Source organism: Oryzias latipes, chromosome 11 (genome assembly GCF_002234675.1).
Source record: "Oryzias latipes chromosome 11, ASM223467v1".
In the NCBI taxonomy this organism is placed as follows: domain Eukaryota; kingdom Metazoa; phylum Chordata; class Actinopteri; order Beloniformes; family Adrianichthyidae; genus Oryzias; species Oryzias latipes.
In genome coordinates, this window is record NC_019869.2 from 21932786 (window position 1) to 21956066 (window position 23281).

At 42.5% G+C, this 23281-nt stretch overlaps 1 protein-coding gene across 1 annotated transcript in view; it reads right to left on the bottom strand.

Annotated features, from left to right (window-relative positions):
* Positions 1-1816: 1816 nt before the first annotated feature.
* Positions 1817-23281, bottom strand: part of pum1 (pumilio RNA binding family member 1) — a 30604-nt gene continuing 9139 nt past the window's right edge. The window contains exons 3-23 of the mRNA XM_004074186.4: positions 18239-18361; positions 17893-17961; positions 17286-17391; positions 16858-17051; positions 16407-16588; positions 16052-16316; positions 15868-15961; positions 14094-14192; positions 13858-14000; positions 13572-13710; positions 13353-13487; positions 12803-13102; positions 12459-12701; positions 8179-8449; positions 7215-7344; positions 7006-7140; positions 6498-6635; positions 6009-6134; positions 5704-5825; positions 4851-5043; positions 1817-3420 (exon numbers count right to left, since the gene is read on the bottom strand). Of these exons, the coding sequence (XP_004074234.1) occupies positions 3289-3420; positions 4851-5043; positions 5704-5825; positions 6009-6134; positions 6498-6635; positions 7006-7140; positions 7215-7344; positions 8179-8449; positions 12459-12701; positions 12803-13102; positions 13353-13487; positions 13572-13710; positions 13858-14000; positions 14094-14192; positions 15868-15961; positions 16052-16316; positions 16407-16588; positions 16858-17051; positions 17286-17391; positions 17893-17961; positions 18239-18361 (3339 nt within the window). The 3' untranslated portion in view covers positions 1817-3288. The remainder of the gene's footprint in view (positions 3421-4850; positions 5044-5703; positions 5826-6008; positions 6135-6497; positions 6636-7005; positions 7141-7214; positions 7345-8178; positions 8450-12458; positions 12702-12802; positions 13103-13352; positions 13488-13571; positions 13711-13857; positions 14001-14093; positions 14193-15867; positions 15962-16051; positions 16317-16406; positions 16589-16857; positions 17052-17285; positions 17392-17892; positions 17962-18238; positions 18362-23281) is intronic.

Consider the following 23281-nt stretch of genomic DNA (forward strand, 5'->3'; position numbering starts at 1 on the left):
AGAAGTCAATCTGCTGTTGATCTGAGAGGCGAGGCTTTCCTAAAACTTCAATTGGACATCATTTTTGCGCATCCTGGAATGGTTTAATCCAAATTCACAGGCAATCTCATTCCAGTGTTATGTCCAATTAGTATTTTTAAAGTAAAAAGCGGTTGACAAGGCGCAACAAAGTAACAATTTGAACATACCTTATTTATTCATAAAACTTGTTAAATCAGTAATTAAAAATGTAAGATCCAATTCCTGGTGTATAGAGACGATAAAAATTAAGTTGAATAAACGTTTTTGGCATAAAAAAAGGCTTGAAGTGATGAGTAGATAGAAATTGTTACACATAGGTTTAGAATTCTGCAGATGTACTGATAATTTCTTTGAATATCATAAAAGAAAAACGACGTTTACCTATTTCCTATTTAGCTTCATTTGGCTAAAAATGAACAACAGCAGGTGATCAGGCATTACCAAGAGAACCGATTTTTGTCTCAAACATTCAAAAGAAATAGCTGCAGACAGGCTGATTTTAGGGTTTTTAACAGATAAAACTGAACTTTTTTTGGAAGAAGTCTTATTCTGACCAATGTCAACAATGATCTCTATATGCAGCTTCCTCTGATATAAGGTTTCAACATCATCCTGCATCCCTTCAAGATTATTACAAACAAAAGGAACTGCATGAAGACACTCCACAGTAACCAGGGCCTTCTCGCTGTGAGGTGAGAGTGCTAACCACTACACCACTGTGCAGCAAATGTGATTTTTAATCAAATAAAAGGTTCTTGCTGTCCAAATGTGTCTCCTCACACATTACTTTTTTCTCTTTTACCTTGCTTAGTCATGTTTGCTTTGCAAAAAAAAAAACAAAAAAGTGTGACCAAGCCTGAGAAATAAATTGAACAAAAATGGTTCCTGCAGGCGTTTCCATGTGATTAGCTGAGAGAGCTTATTTGCACGGCACAACTGTTCACTGCCTGGTCTCTGGGTAAGAACACTTAGCACTAAATTCCTAAACAGGCCCACTGGGACCGGGATCTCAAGGAGAGTTCAAGTCAGGAGATTCTGCAGATGCTCTTTTTGTTAAATAAGACAAAGCAGGAGCGTCAGAGAGGATCCAGATCTACACAGAACTGTAGAATGAGCTAAAACATGTAGCTGGAGAAAACTACCTTCATGGCATTTAGTTTTTTAAACCGTTGAGGAAAATGATTTTCCTTTTTTTAAACAGGATCAAATAGAAATTAAGTAAAGTTTAGACCCCTTTCTCTAAATGAATCAATTCTACTTAATCAAATGAATAAATCCCATAGATTTTAATCTTTTTAAGTCATTTTCGTTGCAATTCTTAGGCTGAATTGCTGTTGGTTTTAATATAAAAATATAAAGATAGATCAACCTTTTATTTTAAATCACAGATTTTTGTTTTTCATTAGTAAACTTAATTTACTGTAGAAATACAGTATTTACCTAAACAGGATTGAGACATTCTGTGTAAGGGATACTCCCCCACCCACACATCCAGTCATATCCAGCCTTCGTGATGTGCAGAAGCGGCCAAACAAAAGCCAGACAAGCAAGAACAAGTCTTCACTCCTCTTATGATCTCAATAACGGACAGCAACGTTCAAATGGAAGCCTGCTTTGTTCTGCTGGTAGGTGTGTGTGTGTGGTTTTTCTATGCTCTCGAACTCATTACTCATTTTCCACATTGACATTTTCAACGGATGCCAAATTTCCAAACACGCTTCAATAACATCTCAAACGAGAAAAGTGAATCATTGGGAAAAGACTTACGAAAACAATAAAAGCACGCTTCAGACAGTTAAATTTTCAAAGTTTTTTCTTTTTTGTTCAGTTTGATTTTCAAAATAAAGATCACACAATTGTTTAGAGACAATCTACAACAGGAGTTACAAAAAATAGTTGCCCAGGCAATAAGCATACACAGGTTCTGTTAACTATACACTTATGGTTACAGGTGTGCTCGTAGTAAATATACACAAGGCTGCTTCCAAATGTACACCGCGCTCTGGCGGGCTGCCTCTCACCCAAAAAGGACATGAACAATATAATACAGCACTTACAGCACTAGAGAAATGCAAAAACAAAAAAAAAAACAAAAAAAGGAACAAAAGCCACAAACGTCTCCTCTGTACAATCCATGGGCGACCCCAGAAAATAGACATGTGATTTGGGAGTTAGTTGAATAAAATACCTCTCCCACCCAGCTATATACCCATATTCATAATTCATGGGGAGGCGGGAACGTTCCCTATAAAAAGATCCAAAACGAAAGAAAAAGCTGTAACAAAAACCTGAAGTTTAACAGAACCAGCGGGGGGTCGGTGGGAGATCCGTGTTTTAAGTAAAGCAGTGACGAGATCAAGATAAAAGCGAGCGTGGCGAATCTTTGTACAAGTACTACGCTGTATAGAAAGGGCTTTTCAAAACAAAAATTTGATATTACAATTTACAATATACAACAACTTATGTCACAAACAAGGAGGTGAGAATATACACTGAAATGCACAAGTCTTTTTTTTGTCCTTTTTCTCGTTTTTTTTTTAAGAGTGAACTTTTGTTTTTCGTTTGTCTTCTCATACCAAAAAAGGGTGGTAAAGCACTTTTACATTACAAGGGTTTACAAATGTACAATTATACAGTCAGAAGTATGTGGTCACTACTAGGATACATTATAGATACAGATTCAACATCAAAAAACCAGAAAAAAAACTACAAAGTTTTTTATATATATATTTATATATATATATATATATATATATGCAAAGGTCTACACCAAGTATACACGTTATATTTGTAGAAGCAAGACCAGAAAACAAATTTCCCATGCTAAATGATCTGTCTGCTGGTTAGCTGATGACGCGTGTAATTGTCTAGATTCTGTGAAGCACTTGCTCCATCTCATAGTGGTAAAAAAACATGAAGGGGGGGAAGTCCATTGGAAGCAATAAGGAGGGATGACGGGGTCAAAAAAGAAAGGAGATGAAAAGAAAGAAACAGGTGGATCACATCTCACCTCGTTCTCCACCCCTTGCCCCCCCCCCCCCCCCCATATATTTCAGCAGCCTGGGCTTAAGTGGGGGAGGGGTGACAGACAAAATGAGGCTGCCTGTAGCAACAAGCTCCTTTGGAGGGGTTGTCATGGAAACAGCGATGTGGGGGGGTACTCCGCACACCCTTAGAAGGCTTTGGTAGACCGGGTCTGGTGGGGTAAAACAGGGTGGAGCCAGTGGAGCATGATTTAAGATGAGCTGTGGGGTGAGGAGGGACAGTTCACATGATGCCGTTGGGAGGGCCGCAGAGAGGACCCAGGTCAACGCCGTTCTTCATGTAGTACTTCTCCAGCTTGGCGAGGATGTGTTTGCCGTACGTGTACTTCCTCAGGGTGGAAATGTGGGGTCGGATCTGGAGGTGCAGGCAAGGGTGAGTCACATTCATGTAAACCAGTGGTCCCCGGCCCGGTACCAGTCCATGGGACAGTTAGTACCAGGCCACAGAGGGGGGGGTGTATACATTTTATAAACTACTAGATTCTCCCCACTGCATCCAACCCTTTCCAGCTGCTACAGAAGCTAGCTGAAGTTAAAATAAACATATTTGGAACATTTCTTTTGCCAAAAGAAGAGACAGAAGAGCCTTAGACTTAGAAAGCTGCATTTAACAGAAAAAAAGTATTTCCTTCAAATATGGATTTATTGCAACAGTTGTTCCTACACACCATAATAATAATGCATAATGTTCAGCAACCGGCTGTCTAATGTTACGAAGATGCTGCTAATAAAGTTGTTCAAACGGCGAATTTATGTTTTACTATTCATTTGAAAGAAAAAGAGTTTTAGTGACAATTTTTGTTCTTTTTGTTTTAATCCATTGCACCTTAAAAGTCAGACAAGGCGGAAGTTGGCGTCTGATTGTTTTAGCTTCCACTTAGACAGTTATGGGTCAAGAGAAAATCTGTATCACATTTTATTGGTTCCTACACAAAATGTAGTGTACCAACAAAGTTTAAAGCAGCTGCAGGTATTTTACAGAGGATAAAGATGAACTAGACCCTAAAAAGTTAAGGTAAAGGAGGCACAAAAAAAAATAAAAAACAGATTTACGTGCCCACTTCAGCTTTGTCTGTGATCTGAAAAGGTTGTTGGGGAATGCTGATGAAGACGACTTGGACAAAAAAAAAAAAAAACCCAACAGTCACCATCAATGAGAAGTTTTCTTTCCCTCTTTTTCAGACTGTGCTGTTGCTACGGAAACCACCGACACTGAAGGCCAGGGAGGAGGATCAATGGATGCTCATCCGGGCAAAGATTGGACTACAGCTCGCTTATCTTCAGGATTTCCTTTTGATCTGGCCTCGTTTTTTAATTGCAAAGTCTTCGAGCTGCTCAATAAAGATTTAACAGCAGCAAAAGCAAACTCTTCCAGACTCCTGCCTCTAAACTTGGACGTGACATCAGCTTTTTTGCCTTCTGCTCGTTTAGAGGTTTAAAAATCTGGATAATTCTGCTTTTATTTTATGTCCTTACATGTTAAACTGTCATGCGGCAAACTTCTAAAGTGTAAAAGTGTGTAATAAACCATGAGCAGAACTGATTTATTGTTTGATCTTCTTGCTTTTCCCGCAGGAGTAGATGGGGACCACAAACACACAGACACTGCACGTTTCCATGGAAACACATGAAAATGAACATTTTTTCCCTCCAAAAAAAAAAAAAAAATTCTTAAAGTTGTTGTTTGTTTTTAATTAAAGCTCCTTTAGAGTTTATCCTCTCAATATCCGACAGAAAAGTTGTTATAAAATCAACAAGATTTTAAGATAATCAAGCAAAACCAACCTTATGCATGACAATTTTTCTCTGCGTTGGTTCCGCCACATCGATCATCTTCTGTACCACGTAGTTGGCGTACTGGTCCTTCATCATGGTGTATAAGGCACTGTGGGGGCCCTCAGTCAGACCGCACACTTCGTCTATCAGCATCGCCCGCTCTGTCCGAGATGCGTGGGTCACACACTTCTCCACAACGTTGCTGCAAACAAGGAAGCAGATGTTTCCTCCTGAGCTGCTTCCACAAAAACCACTAAGAAGTTCAGATTTAAATCTCCACTCTGATGAAAAAAGCTTATTTGTGACTTGGAAGCTAAAACCGGCAGTCCACGAGCTCCCCGCTCCGCTCCATCCTGATGGATGCCGTCAGACAAATACATTCATGTACGTCTTTGTTTTCCTCGTCTGAGCTGGCGTCTGGCTCTAAACTACGCCTGGATAGCTCCATTATTGCTCGCCATTTTTGATGCGCCAGTAACACCAGTTAGTTTGGGGTTGTGAGGGAGAATGTGTAAACATAGGGGTGATGGGAGGTGGGGGCGGGCTTACTCTTTGCAAACAGTCTCACCATAAACTCAGGTGAATTTCTAATGAACTCCTGCCGCTCTGCAGAAACTATCTCCTAGAAAACGACAACGATTATTTGATTTGGGCTAAAATCTGCATAGATATAATTAAAAGACCACTGGGAACACTTTGAAAATAGTTGAAAAATTAGAGTGGGAATTAATGTACATCAGGATGTGCTCTAGTGATGATTCATGGCTGGCTCCAGCAGAAGCTCATATTAAAAAAAAAAAAAAAAATCAATGTTTCTACATTATAAAGGTATGGTGGCGTGTCTGCAGAAACTTCAGCTTACCTTGCAAACTTGTGCTGGCTGAGCCCCAGAACATTGCCTCTTATCTCTGCCACTATTTTACTCTTATCCTCAGCTCGGCCGTGTTCCAAGACGTGCTGGATCACGTAGTTTCCATACTGGTCCTAAATCAAACAAACCACAGAAACCTCATTCTGGGGAAAGTGGAGGAGGACAGCTGGTGCTTCTGACGTCACATCAAACAAAGCCACCTTCCAAAAATCTGGAGCCTCAGCGAGCAGTCTCTGTGAGCCAAGCTGAGGTGTCACCGGAAATATAAATAGTGGAAAGGCGGCCCGAACGTTTACCTGCACCAACTGCTCGGTGTGTTGATGGAGCTCCTCTAGGATAGGCAGCGTCTGCTCGGGAAGGCAGTGCTCCAGGATGCGCTGGATGACTCGGCAGCCGTACGGGTGAGTGGAGAGGGCAAAAACCTGCGACAGTTAGTCACGGTTAGTCACTTCCTTTACAAACAAGTCTGCAGGGGTGAATTTCCTCAGAGGATTCTCACATGCGATGGCAGAGAAGGTAACAGTTGCATCTTATCCGATGCTTTTTTTTGCTGACACGGACTAGTGAGTGAACCTCGAAGGCCAAGTAAAAGAAAATCTCAGATCTACCTTCTGTGAAAAACACCCTCCTTTTAAATGCATGTTAATGTAACATTTAGCTTCTCACAAAAGATGATTGTTGCCTCTGGGTTGATATGTCTGTTGCCACGACAACCGACCCTGTCCCTCTGCCGACAACCTCGACAGCTGCATTTAAGTGTGAGTGAGCAGAGGGAGGGAGCACACCTGTCCCTTAAAGGCCTCGATGATGAAGTGCAGCGCGTGGGGCTGGACGCATTCGATGCACTTCTGCACCACGTGGTTGCCGTTCTGGTCCTTTACGCACTTCAGCACGTGGCCGTCCAGCTCGCGCACCATCTCACTCTGAAGGAGAGGCAGAGGACAGGAGGGAAAAAGATGAAGGAGGGGGTGTCACTGCGTTTGAGTCATTGGATGTGGCCAGAAGCCTTTTCAAAAGCTCTACTGTGGTTCACAGACCAATAAATAGCTCCCACACTCTGAACACATCTCCTTCTGGGAAATCTATGGTGGTCGATGACAAAGAAATGAAGGATTGTCTCTCATTGGCTAAAGTGATATACGCATAAAACCATCCAGAAGAACACGACTGTAAACTGTATTTATAATTGTATATCAAGTGCTCGGGTTCTTAAACTGTGTTCAATTTAAAATCATTTTATCTTAAAAATCTTAAAGTTTTGCTCATAGGAAATGTAAGCAGGACTGTACTCACAATGACCTGCTGATCTGAGGGGATGAACTCCAGAGCTTTCTGGATCACCCTGCAGCCGTACATCTGCAGGGCCAGAGACAGCACATGGCCTCGAATCCTCTCAGCCAGAGCCAGCTTCTGGTCAAGGCTCCCAAACTGCAACCAAGAATTCAATCTGTTAGCATCCCAACGCAGGATGTATTCTACACCTGGATACAAGCAAAGCAAACCTCAAAGAACTTCTGGATGACGTAGTTCCCAAACACGTCCACCATGAGCTGGTAGGCCGCCTGCAGGATCTCACTGAAGACCAGCTGGCGCTCCGCTACACTCGCTCGCTCCAACTTTAACTGGATGAACCTTCAAGAGGCAGAGACGACAATCACACGTTGCTCCTCCCTTTTTTGAGACTTTCTTTCCATCTAGAGCGGTGGAAAAGTTTGATGAGGCAGATCTCCTGCTGTCCACTGAAGGATATTAAACAAAGTGGGGATGACTGTGAACACGCAGCAATAAAGGCAGAAAGCCGCTGCTCTTAAATGTTTAACCTGAAGGAACAGTCCCGCCACAAGAGACCAAACTTCAGAGCAAAGAAGTGATAAACGCCAGACGGAGATAAAAAAGCAGAGAGCTGCTGAAGAAACTGAGGGAAGAAAATGTCTGGAATGTGCAGCCTGGGCGCCTTAAGTGTTTAAATAGATTACATAGGGAAGGCCTGCATGGTATTTGCTGGTTCCAAACCTCAGCTACTCCTGACGGCGGGGCGTTAGAGCGGGTCTCCACAGCCCCTGCTGCCAAATTACAACATCTTTTGACTAAGTCACTGTCACCCCTCGTTCTGACTCATTCTTGATGCCTAAAGCTCTAAAATAGCAGGAGTGGAACTACACTAGTGGGAAAAGATAGCAGAATTTTTACATTTGAGACATAGAGGAAACTTTAGCCAGTAAATATCAGCAAAACCCAGAAGTTTCCCATCATCTGGAGAACAGTAAACTGACAAAACTTTTGAGTGGCGCCTGAAAAAAGTCGACCCTTTTAAGATTTGGGGACTACAAATAAAAAATTTTTTAAAAATAAAATTGGGACAATCTTACAGCGAAAAAATGTAAACAGAGCAAAAGAAGTTGGCTTGAATTGCTTCTCATTGTGACATCTGTGAAGGTATTTCGACAGCAAAAGTCAGGCGGTAACCTGCTGCCATGCTGGTCCTGGCTGAACTCCATGATGTGGCCTGCGATGTCTCTAAGCTGCAGGTTGGGGTAGCGGTTGTTTCTGAAGTCCTCCAGCAGGCGGCTCCGGCCCGAGGGCATCACGTCCGACATGCCGTAGCGTAGCCGTGACGACGGGAACAGCTGACTGCTGGGGGAAAACAGGGAGGAGCCTGAGCTGGCCGTGCTGCGATACTTGGCCTCCGCTCCCGGCGCTGCGGAAATGAAGCGGCCACTGCCATTGGTCAGACCTCCTGGAAAGACAAACGGATCAACCCAAGTTAAATCACAAAAAGAAACCCGTCAAATTCTAACAATCTTTTTGAAAGGATCGTTCATACACAGCACTTGGTGGCACATTATTTTACGTTTTTGACCTTGGATAACTGTTTGCTATAATTTTATCCAGCTCTCAGCTGCAAAATTAGCATTATTTTTGCTACAATTCACTCAGTCACTGATATATATTAGTTAGGTTTAAAAATAACCATTAATCCATCTTCACTAACAAGATGCCATTTTAGTTTGTGAGTTTTCAGGATTTTTTATTTTATTTTTCAAGGAAAAAACAACTTCCAATAGAACAATTCATATCAATATTCCACTTTGTCCTGTTGAAGACTGCCATGCCAACTTTCTGGTACACAAATCTGGGATTCTGTGACGATTCCCTGTTTATTTGAATGAAGTATGCGAAGAAAGTCAGTGACTGCAATAGAAAAATGGGGTTACCATAAGTGGGTCAGATGCATTCAGGGTCACCGATCAGCTGTTTGGACAAATGACTGTTGTGCGAGCATTTATTCACGGCGTTCGTAACATTTGTCTGGTTTAACTACAATCAGCTGCCAGACTAACTTCACAGATGCAGAACAATTCACTAAAGCCTGAAAAGGCTCTTGATGAAAACACTCAGATTTAGTTTGTCAATCAGTTCAAACTCCTAAAGTTAAAGCAGAGCTGTGAAGAGATTTCCATCAAAACGTTGATTCAGGGCAAACTAATGTCCAAAAAGAAAGGAGAGCAACGCTTTCCCTTTACCACAGCGTTTGTGTGCACATGGCATCGGTGAGCAGTTGGTTTTTGTTGCCAGCTGAAACACATTTTGGAAACCATCTCTTTAATGTCAGGCTGCAAAACATGATGATGCATTTTGTCCTCCATCTCTGCTTCAACAATGGCTTTTCTGTGTTTTTCATAACATTTTACTTTCAGTGATGAAAGTCAGGCTAGGAAAAAATCCCTGAACTTTTCTTTGAGCGATATGGCGGGCACAGAGCGAAATTTTGGAAAAATACGTGGTCTTAGATGCATTCTGGTGCATTCTGGCAGCTAGTTATTCACTTCTTTATCAAGAAACTAAGACTAATTGGAGCATCATGATTTGTCATTCAAACCCCTAGTTTGACTCTCCATTAAGGACTTGCTGGTCCTAAAAAAGAATTTGGAAAATTGCTCAAAGTAACACAATCCTACAATCTACGCTTTTCCTTAAAGCTGCAAAACATACAATTGCTAAAATATAGTAACATCAAAGCCCCAAATGGCAAAAAGAACACCAGTAACTATGATATTCTATGAAAATACCTCAGTTATTTATACATTATTTCTGCTTTAGAAATGACTGATGTACAACATCCACTTGCACTGTTTTCTCAAACTATAATTACATCAAAATATGGGATCTGCTTTAAACTATAATTCTATAACATAATACATCAATTCTTTAACACCAATACTAAGTAATCTGGGAAATATCAAAACAAACATACAAACTAAACAAAACATTGTAAACATTATTTTTTAAGGGAGTGCGGGTCCAAACCATCAAATACTTATAATTAATGTTAACTATACTGAACTAAATCATGGTAATTAGGAAATACAAATAAATTAGAGAAATGTATTCAAAATAAAAACTGAAACTCAAAACTAAAATTGAAATTATTTCAAAATGTGGTTTTGAGATTATTTTACACAAAAAAGTATTTGACCTACACTACCTTAAAAATCTTTTTTTTCCAGCCAAGACCACTTCAATTTGATTTTTATCGTCTTCTCACAACTGAGGTCGTGACCACGCTCAATAATGACGATGCCTGCCATTATTTTAACACAAATTTGATCGCAAACTCTTCAGATGTGTTTGTGAAAGTTTAGCGTGGGTCCGCCAGTTTTGGTCTCTAGGGAAGCGAGTCACGCTGACCACGTGGTGCAGACAGAGCCAATCAGACCCGTCGACGCATCCGAAAGCAACTAAAACGTCCCGTCATTGGTCAATTAGGCCGGGAAGACGAGAGATGGCCACGACCATAGAGGAAGCGATCTGCGGAGAAATATAGAAAATAAAGCTAAAATTAGCTGATTTCAGACCATTTTCTAATCCGGAAAGCGATTTGTCCGTAGAGATCAGGTCTTTATTTCCCGGAAAGTACGTTCGGTTTGCTCAAAAACCCGGATTTCCGGGAATTCCCGGAAGACTTTCATCACTGTACTTTATGCAAGTTTCAAAATGAAACAGATTGCAGATTGTGGGCGGGGCTTAAACATATATCGCTCCAAACATTAAAAGAAAACTAAAACCTGTCGGTGTGAAACAAGGTGATCATCAGCAGACTATTGGTAAATAGAACGTAATTCCTTCTAATATGGACATCTTGTGCAGAGCTGGGAGTCATTCTGAAAGTCTTGACAACAGTTTTTTAAAAACTTCATACTCCACCGATTCAAGAAATATTTTACAAGATATATTGTCTCAAATTTTATTTCATTTTTTCCACAGTTATCTCTTTTTACAAAGAAATAAGCACAATGCAGCACAACATAACAGTACACACAGTTTGAAGGAGGTTTAAGCAAAACCAAATGATCAGATTATTGGGAGATTTACTCACGGATGGGCCGATATAATCTTTTTCAGCCGATAACGGATATTTCATTAGCAACTGTGGCCGATATTTGGAGATACAGATACTTCGGTAACTACAGGAACACAAAGTTTAGATTTCCTTTTTGTTTCTTTATTAGAAATGCATAACTTTTATTTCACTGGACAATCACAGTAAAAGAAAAGTTTACTGTCATTTGAACAAAAACGCAGCCAACATTTCAACCTTTTTTTTTTAACACCCGTTAATGTTTACAACAGGATACATAAAATTGATTTGTGCTAAAGAGCAGTTTTTTCCAGCTCCCCACAGAGGGGCCACATCACAGGCCGGACACTTCAGTGTCCTCTTGATTCTGTCCACCTGAAGGCAGCGTTGGAGTCCTTATTAGCATATGTGACAATGGGCACCATGAGGCTGGGTGACATCACTTCATTTTCCATCCTCATACCATCAGAGATATTTTCTATCATCTTGATATGTATCGTCACACCACCCAGCCTCCCCTTGAGCACAGGACTGTGATCAGTCCTTCTGGTCTGCACCATCTCCACCATGACGTCTTTGTGTCACAGCTGCAGCTGCTTAGCTCTGACATTTGAAACCATCTCAGTGTTCACTTCAAACACTCAAAATCTCTCTAATAGCTCTGCTCATACACCTTTTTTACTGGTACCTCTCCAACCTTGCTCGCCCCACACAACCTGTCTTGAATTTGCACCAGCAACATTAAATATATGGTTTGGGTGATTCCACACTTTCTACTAGTAATTGCTGTTGGCACTCCTGAAACAAATGTCCATTTGGTTTAAGGGCGTTTGGCAGAACAAAAACAAAGTTAAACCACATCTGGTAAAAAGCTTGAAGGAGGGGGGGGGGGGGGGGGGGGGGTTTAAGTCATCTAATTCAATGAACAACTAACTTGGGTCTGGAAATCCTTCAGCTGTGTCTGATAAGCTTTTAAATGTGTTTTCTGTCTTGAAATTTGCTACAAACATGTTGAGACACTAATTCTAACTTTGGTACGTGAGTGAAATCATGTACAAACATCAAAACAGACATTTATTACCCATCATTCTAGCTTAAACCGAGGGTGTGGGTGAATGAGGAAAACCTGGAATACAAACACTAAAATTGTCTGGAAACATTGCAGCTAAAGTCTTCTTTACTTTCTATCTAGGAGCATTTGACTTAAAGTCATACCGACAGAGCTAAACCTTATTCTGCAGAAGCCTTTGCAGGTTTAAGAACGCCACACAGAAAGCGGCCTTACTCTAAAAGACTGCTTTTTTAATTTAACACTAAAACATTTACATTTGTGTTTTTCAACGCACCAATGCAGCAAAACCTGCAATTAAGTACCAAAGACACTCACCAAGGTTGAGGTTGGATGAGGAGCTGTGATTGGACAGGGAGGGTGGAGGTGTCAGGGAGTGGGACGGCCCCTGGTTGGGTAGAGGCATCCCCACGGGACCAGGGGACGGACTGAAGCCCAGAGTGCCATTGTAGAAACCTCCATGGCCAATAGGTGTAAGACTGGAGGGTGTGCGCTTGTACAGCTCACTGTTTCCTGTCAACGAGTCCCGTCTGGAACCACCGCCACCACTCGAGTTGGCCACTAGAGGGAGACAAAGAAGTGACAGGTTGATGTCTCAAAGGAACAGTGCAAAGTTAACAATATTCAAAAGATAACCCATGTTTAGAAGTATGTGTTGTTACCTGCAGTCCCAAAGCCTCCCAGAGTGGCCCCAAGAGATGCCCCAAGCGAGGATGAGGCAGGCTGGCTGAATCCCAGCGAGGCGGAGCCTGGGCCAGGCTGAGCGGAACCTTGTGAGAAAAGCGAAGAGCTCTGGGAGGAGGAACTAAGGGATGAAGAGCCATAGAAAGAGCTCCCTCCTAGAGCACCACCGGGGCCGCCCTGCTGCTGAGGCTGCTGGGACGTCATGGCACGGAACGGGCCGTTAGCACCTCCTCCCAAGCCGCCGTTGGCACCACCTGCTGAAGCTGCTGCTGCAGCAACTGGAGGAGTGAAAGGACTAAATGATTTGCCAGCACACTGCAGAGGAGCGCGAGAGCTTCAAACAAAAACAGGTGGATCAGAGTCTGTGCTGATTTCAGAGACATTTTAACTCTGAAAAACATTAAATTAAGTCTTGATGTTCTAACTGAATACTCGGGATGAGAAGTAAAGTCTGAAAACATTCTTAAACAGTGCAACACAGCCACTGTCACCTTCCCCTAGCTAGGGATGAGCAGCTGGTGGTTTTACCTGCTTGAGCTGCAGAAGGAGAGATGATGACAGAGGCCGGAGCCATGAGGCGCACAGGTCCACTCCTGGCTCCAGTGTTGACCACCAAGGCCCCTGTTTGATCATAGTAAGCTGCAGGCGCCAAGACTGGGTAACCTAAGACAACAGAAGTAATCTCAAGCTGAAATCTGTGTCCAGGTTTTCAAATAAAAAAAAAAGGTGAAATGATTGGCGTCTGACCAGGGACTCCTGCAGCTAACCCCTGTCCAAAGGCAAGAGCCGAGTTCACTGCTGCTGCCGCAACCAGCTGGTCATTCTGCTGCCCCTGCTGCCCCTGATTGGGAGTCAGGGGTCGCTGGTTTCCTCCGGCTCGCATCACCTGTACAAAGCAGAGAGAAACTATGAGTAGGAGATGTGAAGTGAAGACGTTTAAATCTGCTTGAAACTGATCCAACAGGAGCACATGATGATGAAGAGAAGCAGGTAAGGTGAACCTTTCCTGCAAAGAGCTTCCTGGCAGACTGACCTGCTGCTGGTTCTGCTGGCCTTGACCTGCTGCTTGCTGATTGGCTGAATTGTTGGCTGCAGCCGCCTGCTGCTGGAAAAGGTTAGCTGGATAGACCCCCCAGGGAGTCACACCATAGTACTGAGGGGGCATAACTGCTGGGCCTGAAAGCACATGAGTACACTCATATAAACATCTACCATTCTTAAGACTGATGGGATGAAATATTTCACAGTGTGGACTCAAACGCGACTCACCAAGTGTAGCTGCTGCCGCCAGTCCTGCAGCGTAGGGGTCCGTCCCTGGTGGGGCAGCACTGATGATGTAAGGATTGGGCACAAAAGCTGGAGCCAGGCCTGGGATGAGCGTGAAGAGAAAATGAACATTACATCACGTGCTGGGACCATTCTGGAAAGGATAATCCAATTACGCTCAGCTGCTCCAAAAGAGCATTGCCTTACGGAAGCAGACAATAACCAGATGTGATCTAAAATGAGAGCATGATCACTAAATAAAACACACTTCAGTTTATTTTAGGGCTCAACCACTGAAAAACCTTCAGATACGTAAGCTGCAGTGGAGTTAAAACCCAGTAGATTTTATGGTTTTTAAGGTATTCTTTCAAGTATTTTGTATTATTAATTATATTACAATTAATGTCTAATGAATACATACTAGGAAACCGGGTTGCACAAGGAAAAAAAAAACCTGACATTTTCTGTATCAAACCATGAAGAAAAAAAAGTTACAATCCTTTGCTAAAATATTTTGCATTCAACTTTATTGAAAACACAAACAAGCAAACTGTTCTGAATTGAAATAAAGCAAAATCAGCAAGTTCAAAAACATGTTTAACTGAAGTGCACTAAATAAATCATGTGAAAGGACATAGTATGTGTAAGGGTTAATTATTACTTTATTATCACTTTTTAACGCACGCCGCACAAGCAACCTCGCGTCAGACGGTTCAAGGCTTCCACCGCGTGCGTTAAGTGATAATGCACACTTCGAAGGCCATTAACCCGCTTATACCATGGTCACTTACAAAGGAAATTAACAGTAACCAATTTTTAGTCCTTAATTTTTGTTTTTTTCCAATCTGGATCGCTTTTCTCAAAAAAAGCAGACTATTTGTTACGTGGTGTGGCGCGACACAAAACAAATGGTTCGCGCCTTCCGCACCACTGCTGCAGTCAAGACTTGCTGATATAAAGTGATATATATATGCTGATCATTCCAATGGGTTGAATAAAGCGTCAGTTCAGAGAGAAAGTTCACCTCTTACCGCTTGTTTTTGTCAAAAAGATGAAGCAAAATGTTCTTTTAAAGAACCCGGCGCAGTGATACAAAACATTTAAGCTAGGTGACCGGAACTTCTTTTTTCAGTGCGGTTATCCTATGGTATATCACTTTTTAACGCACAACCAGCAGCCAATCAGAATCAAGTATTCACCCGGACAATGGCATAAATAGGTTTTAAAATGCTGTATAAAGCATTTACCCTCGTGAGTAAATATAGTACTAGTATTACACTAGTAACTAGTAATAATATAATAAATGTGCATTCAAAAGTTGTAAACATGTCTTTGAATTTAAGGTAGGTGAATCAGTGACAGGTGCTGGGAGGTGTTAGCATGGAGAAGAATTTAGTAAAAGAAATCCGATTGGGTGGATTTGAGTGACACTCCGTCTTCACCCTGAGTTATGAGTCACTCTCAAAAGATAAAAACTACAACCAAGTTCAAACAAGTTCAGAAGTGGTTCCATTTTCCTGATTTACGTTCAAAGAATCATAAAGCTAATCTAACTGCACTTTTGGCTTCAGTTCTCCAAAAGACTGGCTCACTTTTTAATTGAAATTGCCAAATTGTGCTCATTCTGTCAAATCATGAGCTACAACATTTCAATACTGAAGTGAAAAGGAACCAAACGAAGTAAGAAACCACAAAACATAGCGAAGAAGATAAAAGAAAAGAAAAGTTTGTTGTTTAGGCCTCTTATCTTCTTGTATTTTCCCAAGCACACGCTTACCAATGTGAGGCTGCTGTGCAGCTGCCAGTGCGTACTGCTGTTGCTGGGCTGCTGTTAGTTGCTGCACGGCCAGGGCATTGTTTCTCTGGAACAGCTGCAGGAAAAAGTACATCACAATTTAAGTTCAGCTGAGCTAAGCTATTTGGAGAATCAACGAGGAAATGACTCCATTTTCAGCCCTTACCTGCTGCTGGTTAGTGTAATCAAACAGACCCACAGTGGGCGCAGAGTCCATGGGCATCTGGGAGTTGTAGTCAAACTGAAGAGGCTCCATCACTGACTCCATGGGGTCCATGGTAACGCCACCTTGTTCCACACTAGAGAAGTCTTCAGGAGGTTTGTGACCTCCACCACTCCCCAGGGGTGTTAAGCCCTCGGCCCCGACCCCCCCAGGACCTCCCAGCAGATCCCCCTCGGGGCCCGGTGCAGACATGTTGCCTGGGGGACGACTGGAAGAACATGGGAGATTTTCATTTCCCACCTGACAGGCGACAGAGACGCACGCTGCTCTGGTGAGGCGCGTCGGACGGCGTTCTTACCCGAACTCCTTTACATCGACGTCCAGGCCGTTCTGTACCGGCAGCCCGTTGGGGTTTATGACATCACTGATGACGTCACTAATCACATCAGCTTCACCTTCTGTTAACTCTTTCAGTTTCTCTCCTTCAAACGACTTTGGCTTCTCCCTCTTCTCCTCCTCCACCTCTCCGTCCCTCTGCCCCTGTGTCACAGAGAAAACAAAAACACCACTTCAGAGGAAGCAGAACTGCAGCAGCGTTTCCGCCAGTGACAGATGATGAACACACAGAGCAAGGAGGAAAACCAGCAGGCTGAAGAGACACTGAGACAACAGTCATCCTTGCCTGGCTGACGGTACAAACAGAGAGTCCCCCTATCTGATGGATTGTTTTATAAGTAAGAACAAGCCACAATAGAAAGCTGGACGAAGAATCCAGATTAAAGAAGTGAGGGGACAAATATGCAACTTACGTATGGTCCTTTTCTAAGGCAGGAGTCCAGTTTGTCAGCAGGCGAGGAGGACAGAACATACTCCACCATGCTAACTCCCAGCCCTCCACTTTCAGACCGCGGTGACATTACAGAGCCCACCCCCACTTCACCACCTCCATGGAAACCCTGCCCAGGTCGACGGGACACCATGATTGGCTGAGACACCGAATGATCTGTCACAGCAGGAGCAAATATTAACATTGATGAATAAAAAACTCGTACAAATACTCAGCTAACTGATCGTTATTCCATGCAAGAAAATATACATCAGCCTACACTTCAGTAAATCTAACTATTGTATTTGACACTAAAGATTTCCCGACAGCTTGTGTTTATATGATAGTGATTATAAGCTTCACAATATCCCTGTATCTATACTGAATATCCATGTTTTTTATGCTACATACCTGAGGCCCCCCATGCACTGTCCCTCCACTGATCCAAGAAAATCCCTTTTGGTCCATCTTTCCCAGAGTCATCCGTCTCCCAGAACTTCTTTCCTGTTAGAAGTTGCTACAAAGGCACAGAAAAAAACAGGGTTAAAAACATAGTAAACTCCCAAAGTGAGTTCAAATGCGTACACAAATCTAAGAAACAGCATGGTAGAAAACTTTGAAGACAAATAGAGGTTTGTAAAAAGGGCTAAAAATTCATAAAACCCAGATCAAATCAAGAAAAAAAGACAAATCAATATTTAAGTCTAAATTAAGCATTAACAACAAACTGAAGTATTTGATTCATCCTAAATATTTTAAAGCTTCATTTGTATTAGAACAAACCCAAATAAACACAATCATGTAAAATTATTTTCCCCCTGAAACCTTAATGGTAATCAAGTATCAATGGCAACCCAAAAAAAAAAAGAATCCAAATAAACTAAAGCTGTGATATTTCAAATGTGGATAATGAACCGTCTAAGTCAGATAGATTGATTGAATTGGAGTATTTGTATAAGTAATATTGTCGAGACTTATCCTTGTTCGTGAGGCCGAGCACAAACTGTCATGAGCTTACCTCTCCCATAGCACGACCTTCCAAAGCCAGAGCCTGGAAGTCATGGTTCAGCTCATCCATGGACCGCACCTGCATACACAAAGTTTCCTGCATCTTAAAAGTGCCACTGACTTTCAACCACAAACTAAAAATGATTAAGCTAAGATAATATTCATTGAATGTATAAAGATTAGCCTGAAAAAGCTGCAATGATTTAAATAGTTTTTCCAAACTTTTTTTAAAGCATCAAAATCGTCATTGTTTATCAGAAATACCAGTTTCTTCTAATTTGTTTTTTTAATCAGTACTTGACAGTTTTTTTTCATGTATTGTTTAACAAGTTCAAGCAGTATGAATCCATGCATACCTGACTATCGTGGATGTTGTCTCCAGTGGGCCAGCGGTGTTTTCCAGGCTGCTCGCCGTGTTGACGCTGGAAGAAATAGTCTACCATAGCGTCATCTTGGGAGCGACCGGCACCCGCTACACCCTAATGGGGAACACAAACAAGCACGCTTACACACCTCTAAAGCTTCTGAATGAACTAACAGCAGTGCAGAGACATTTCAAAGCAGAACAGTAAATTATTCTTAACATTTTTTCTGAAAAATGTTTTTAAAAAGGTATGTGAAAGCAGTAACATTGAATTTTGCAAAAACTTCCACCTGCTAATTTTGTCCTTTGCTGTTTCGGATTAGAAAAAAAATTATAAACATTCAAATAAAAAATGTAAATAACAAAATATTTGTTAAAAGCTGGAACAAGAAGATATGTCCTTTTTTCCTAAAAAATATTCACCCGTATTACATTTTTGACTGAATTTGACCTTCACTTACATTTAGCAGTCTATAGTTTGCACTAAATGAAAAAGCTCATTGCATTACAGAGTTGTTACAAACCAGAACAGATTTTAGGCTAAAGTGTGTATAGCTTTTAATCTGGGTTTGCTGGTCTTAACAGGAAACCAATAACTATAGCATCCATCCATCTATCAATCAATCATTCAGTCTACTCCAGGGGCCGTGTCGTCAAATCAAAGATGCCCAGACTTTCCTCTCCCTAGGGGAGGGGTGGGCAATTATTTTGACTCGTGGGCCACATACGGTTCTAAAATTGGATAGAAGGGCCGGACCAGGAACAGATGTGTGAAGTGAGAAAGAAATAACTTGGAATCTGGATGAAAACATTTGAATTGAAAATTATATTTTTAAACAGAGCATTTTAGATTTTTTAGGTGAAAACTTTTTTTCTCATTTTAGAGTCAATGGCTTGATGTACCTCGTGTAAAACTTAGAGAAATGCTGCATTCATGTGGTGTTTGAATGATGGGAAGAATGAAAAACAACAAATCTTCCAACACCACATGGATGCTAGAGCGGGGTCCCCAAACCTTTTCTTGTGAGGGCCACAATAACTCCTTTCCTCTAAACTTCTTTGATCTTTCTTTTATTGTATAGCCCTTAAATCGCTCTGAATTAGTTAAACCAGGAAAGATGAACTGCGACATAGAAAAGGGATGACTGTCTTCTGTTCTATTTCACAGGACTTTTAGAGGGTTTCAGGTTGGAGCACAGACTGCAGAAGGGTGGAATAAAATGTCACGTTCTATGCGGGTCTTGATCATGTAGCCAGATAAAAATAAAAAAAAACGGGTCTCTGATAGGGTTGTGCCGATGGACAATACCATCGTCCATCGTGATGGGTGACTGACATCCCGATGGAGAGACACCATCGTGATGCCACGCCCCCGCCACGCTGCGAGTAGACACCTTAAGCCGCGGTTACATGTACAAAATATCTTGATCTGATCAATGGTCGTATTAGAATCCAACTGTGTATATGGTCCCAGAAAAATGTTTTCAGAATATAACAAAACGTTCACATTGGTCACACTTTCGGTCGGTGTAAATCATTCGCACATGTGCAGTAGGGTTTGAAAAACCGGAATGACTGAGGATATGACTTCCGCCGAGCGGCTATATACATTGACATGTGAGCTCTGTAATATACGAGACGATCTTCTAAACGTGCTTTTAATAATGTTACGATTATTACGAAGCACCTGTTCGCCTGTTTTAATTTTAATCCGTGTGGTCAGCGCTTTTTCTGTTGAAGAGCGGAGCCAGAAAGAAGCCACAATTAGCAGTATGCTAACACGGGCTAACAACATTAGCTTTGGGTGGTGCTGTAATCTGCATCCTGGCTGCACGTAAACATGTGGGAATAACATCAGCCTTTATTTTGTCGGGACGCGACTCGAAAAACACAAATCCACGTGATTGTTTGAACGTTTTCTAAGGACTGAGCGACATTTCTGCTTTGAAGCTCACACCGCCGCTGTGTGTGTGTGCTGACGACCTCAGCTGTGCTCAGACACACACTTTTAGACCCGGTTCTGAGTTTGGTAGCTCGTTCCCCTAGAGCTGCGGGACGGATCGCAGTCTTAAATCTCCCACACATACCGCTCATGTAACAAAGCACCCCCGTTCCCCTCAAACACAAAGCTGTAAATTCGCGGTCCGCCAGCCACTTGACTGATTAAGTGCGGGAGCGGACCACTTCTTTTCTATTTTGTTTGTTACTATTTTTTTGTTAAAGTCACTTCCCTCAGTTTATACTGGATCATCGCGGATGAGTCATTATTTGGTAAATAAAATAAATAAAGTAATAAAGTAAAATAACAAATAGCAATTATATAAGAATTAAATTAAAAATAGCCCCCCCCCCTGCCCCCCGGACGATATCATCGTCCATCCCGGTGGTTGACAGCAGACATCGTCAACGGCCAATTTAAGGGACATCGCCCAACCCTAGTCTCTGATATTGTTAAGTGGGCCGGACCAAACATGGAGGCAGGCCTGATCCAGCCCGCGGGCTACAGTTTGCCCACCCCCTTCCCTGGGGGAATCCCGAGGCACCCCCCAAGACAGAGCTCGGAGTAGTGTCCTGGGTCTTTCACCAGGGTCTCAGCTCAGTGCAACATGCCCCAATTACCATCCCAGCGAGGCATATAGGAGGCATCCAGACCAGATGCCGAACCACCTCAGTTGGCTTCTCTTGATATGGAGGAGCAGTGGTTCTACTCCGAGCTCTCTCCAGGGTGACCAAGCTTTTGACCTTAAGAGAGCACCCAGCTATGGAGGAAGTTCATTTCGTCTGCATGTATTTGGGACTTCGTTTTTCTGTCGTTGCCTGGAGCTCGTGACCACATGTGAGATTGGAACAAACAATTAAATTGAGAGCTTTACTTCCTTATTCAGCTCCAGGTACAAGTAAAAGTACAAATGACCACATGACAGTGGATGCAGCACCAATCAGCATGTTGAGCTTGTGTTCTGATCTTCCCTCATTTGTGAACAAGACCTAAATAAATACCTAAATTCCTCAGCCAGGAGCTCTCCACCCACCCAGAGAGGACAAACTATCGGTTGAGAACAATGCCCTCAGAGTTGGCAGTGCTGACCATTATCCTGGTCGCTTCACACTCAGCCACAGACTGCCCCATTGCATACTGGAGGTCCTAGCTTGAGGATGTTAGATCTTGATCTCCTCAAGCCAGGAGGTCCTGGTTTGAGGAAAACAGGGTGGACTTTAGACCTGCACAATATACCGCAAATTTATCGTTATCGCAACATCAAGCTGTGCAATATGCATACCGCAAAAGACGGCAAAAATCGCAATAAATGATTACCTTAAGTTTGCTAAAACAAACTCATGGCAGCTTGAAATATTGAACAATTGAAATAAAACCCTTTATGCATTTAACCAATCGGAAGGACCCGTTTACGTTGTTGATCAATCAGATGAGCCCTTTTATGTTTGATGTTTGCCTCCTACGTCGACAAGAGTCATTTGGAGTAGAATTTTTAAACTGTTGCAGTGAAATGGAAATTATGTTTTTGGTTGTTTTGCTATTTGTTTATATACCGCAAATTATATCGTTAACGCAATATTAATCACCAATATCGCATATCGCGAGTTTTCCTCATATCGTGCAGCCCTAGTGGACTTCCTCCAACCTTGGTCCCTGCCACCGTGGAGCTCCTCAACTATAACTGCGACTTCAGCTCGGATGATGGACAGCCCCACCCTGGAGTCCCCAGCTTCTGATTCCCTTGTGCAGGCATGTCCAACTCTGATCGAGTGAACACACATGATCCAGGTGACCAGTAATTACTAGGGATGTAATGGTACACATAGTTGGACCAAACCGTTTTAGTACGGCAATTTCGGTTCAAATCATACACTGACCAAAAATATAAACGCAACACTTTTGTTATTGCTCCCCTTTTTTATGGTATGAACTCAAAGATGTGAAACATTTTCCACATACACAAAATAACCAGTTCTCTGAAATATTGTTCACAAATCTGTCTAAATCTGTGATAGTGAGCACTTCTCCTTTGCCAAGACAATCCATCCCACCTCACAGGTGTGCCATATCAAGATGCTGATTAGACAGCATGATTATTGCACAGGTGTGCCTTAGACTGGCCACAAGAAAAGGCCACTCTGAAATTTTCTGTTGTATCACACAGCACAATGCCACAGATGTCGCAAGTTTTGAGGGAGCGTGCAATTGGCATGCTGATAGCAGGAATGTCCACCAGAGCTGTTGCTAGGGAATTGAATTTCCATTTCTCCACCATAAGCCGTCTCCAAAGGCGTTTCCGAGAATTTGGCAGCACATCTAACCGGCCTCACAACCGCAGACCACGTGTAACCACACCAGCCCAAGACCTCCACATCCAGTGTGTCCCTAAGACTGTCAGAAACCGTCTTAGGGAAGCTCATCTGCATGCTCGTCGTCCTCATCGAGGTCTCGACCTCACTCCAGTTCATCGTCGTAACCGACTTGAGTGGGCAAATGCTCACATGCGATGGCGTCTGGCACGTTGGAGAGGTGTTCTCTTCACGAATGAATCCCGGTTTACACTGTTCAGGGCAGATGGCAGACAGCGTGTGTGGCGTCGTGTGGGTGAGCGGTTTTCTGATGTCAATGTTGTGGATCGAGTAGCCCATGGTGGTGGTGGGGTTATTTTATGGACGAAGAACACAGGTGCATTTCATTGATGGCATTTTGAATGCACAGAGATACCGTGACGAGATCCTGGGGCCCATTGTTGTGCCGTATATCCAACAACATCACCTCATGTTGCAGCATGATAATGCACGGCCCCATGTTGCAAGGATCTGTACACAATTCTTGGAAGCTGAAAACATCCCAGTTCTTGCATGGCCAGCATACTCGCCGGACAAGTCACCCATTGAGCATGTTTGGGATGCTCTGGATCGGCGTATACGACAGCGTGTTCCAGTTCCTGCCAATGACCAGCAACTTCGCACAGCCATTGAAAAAGAGTGGACCAACATTCCACAGGCCACAATAGACAACCTGATCAACTATGTG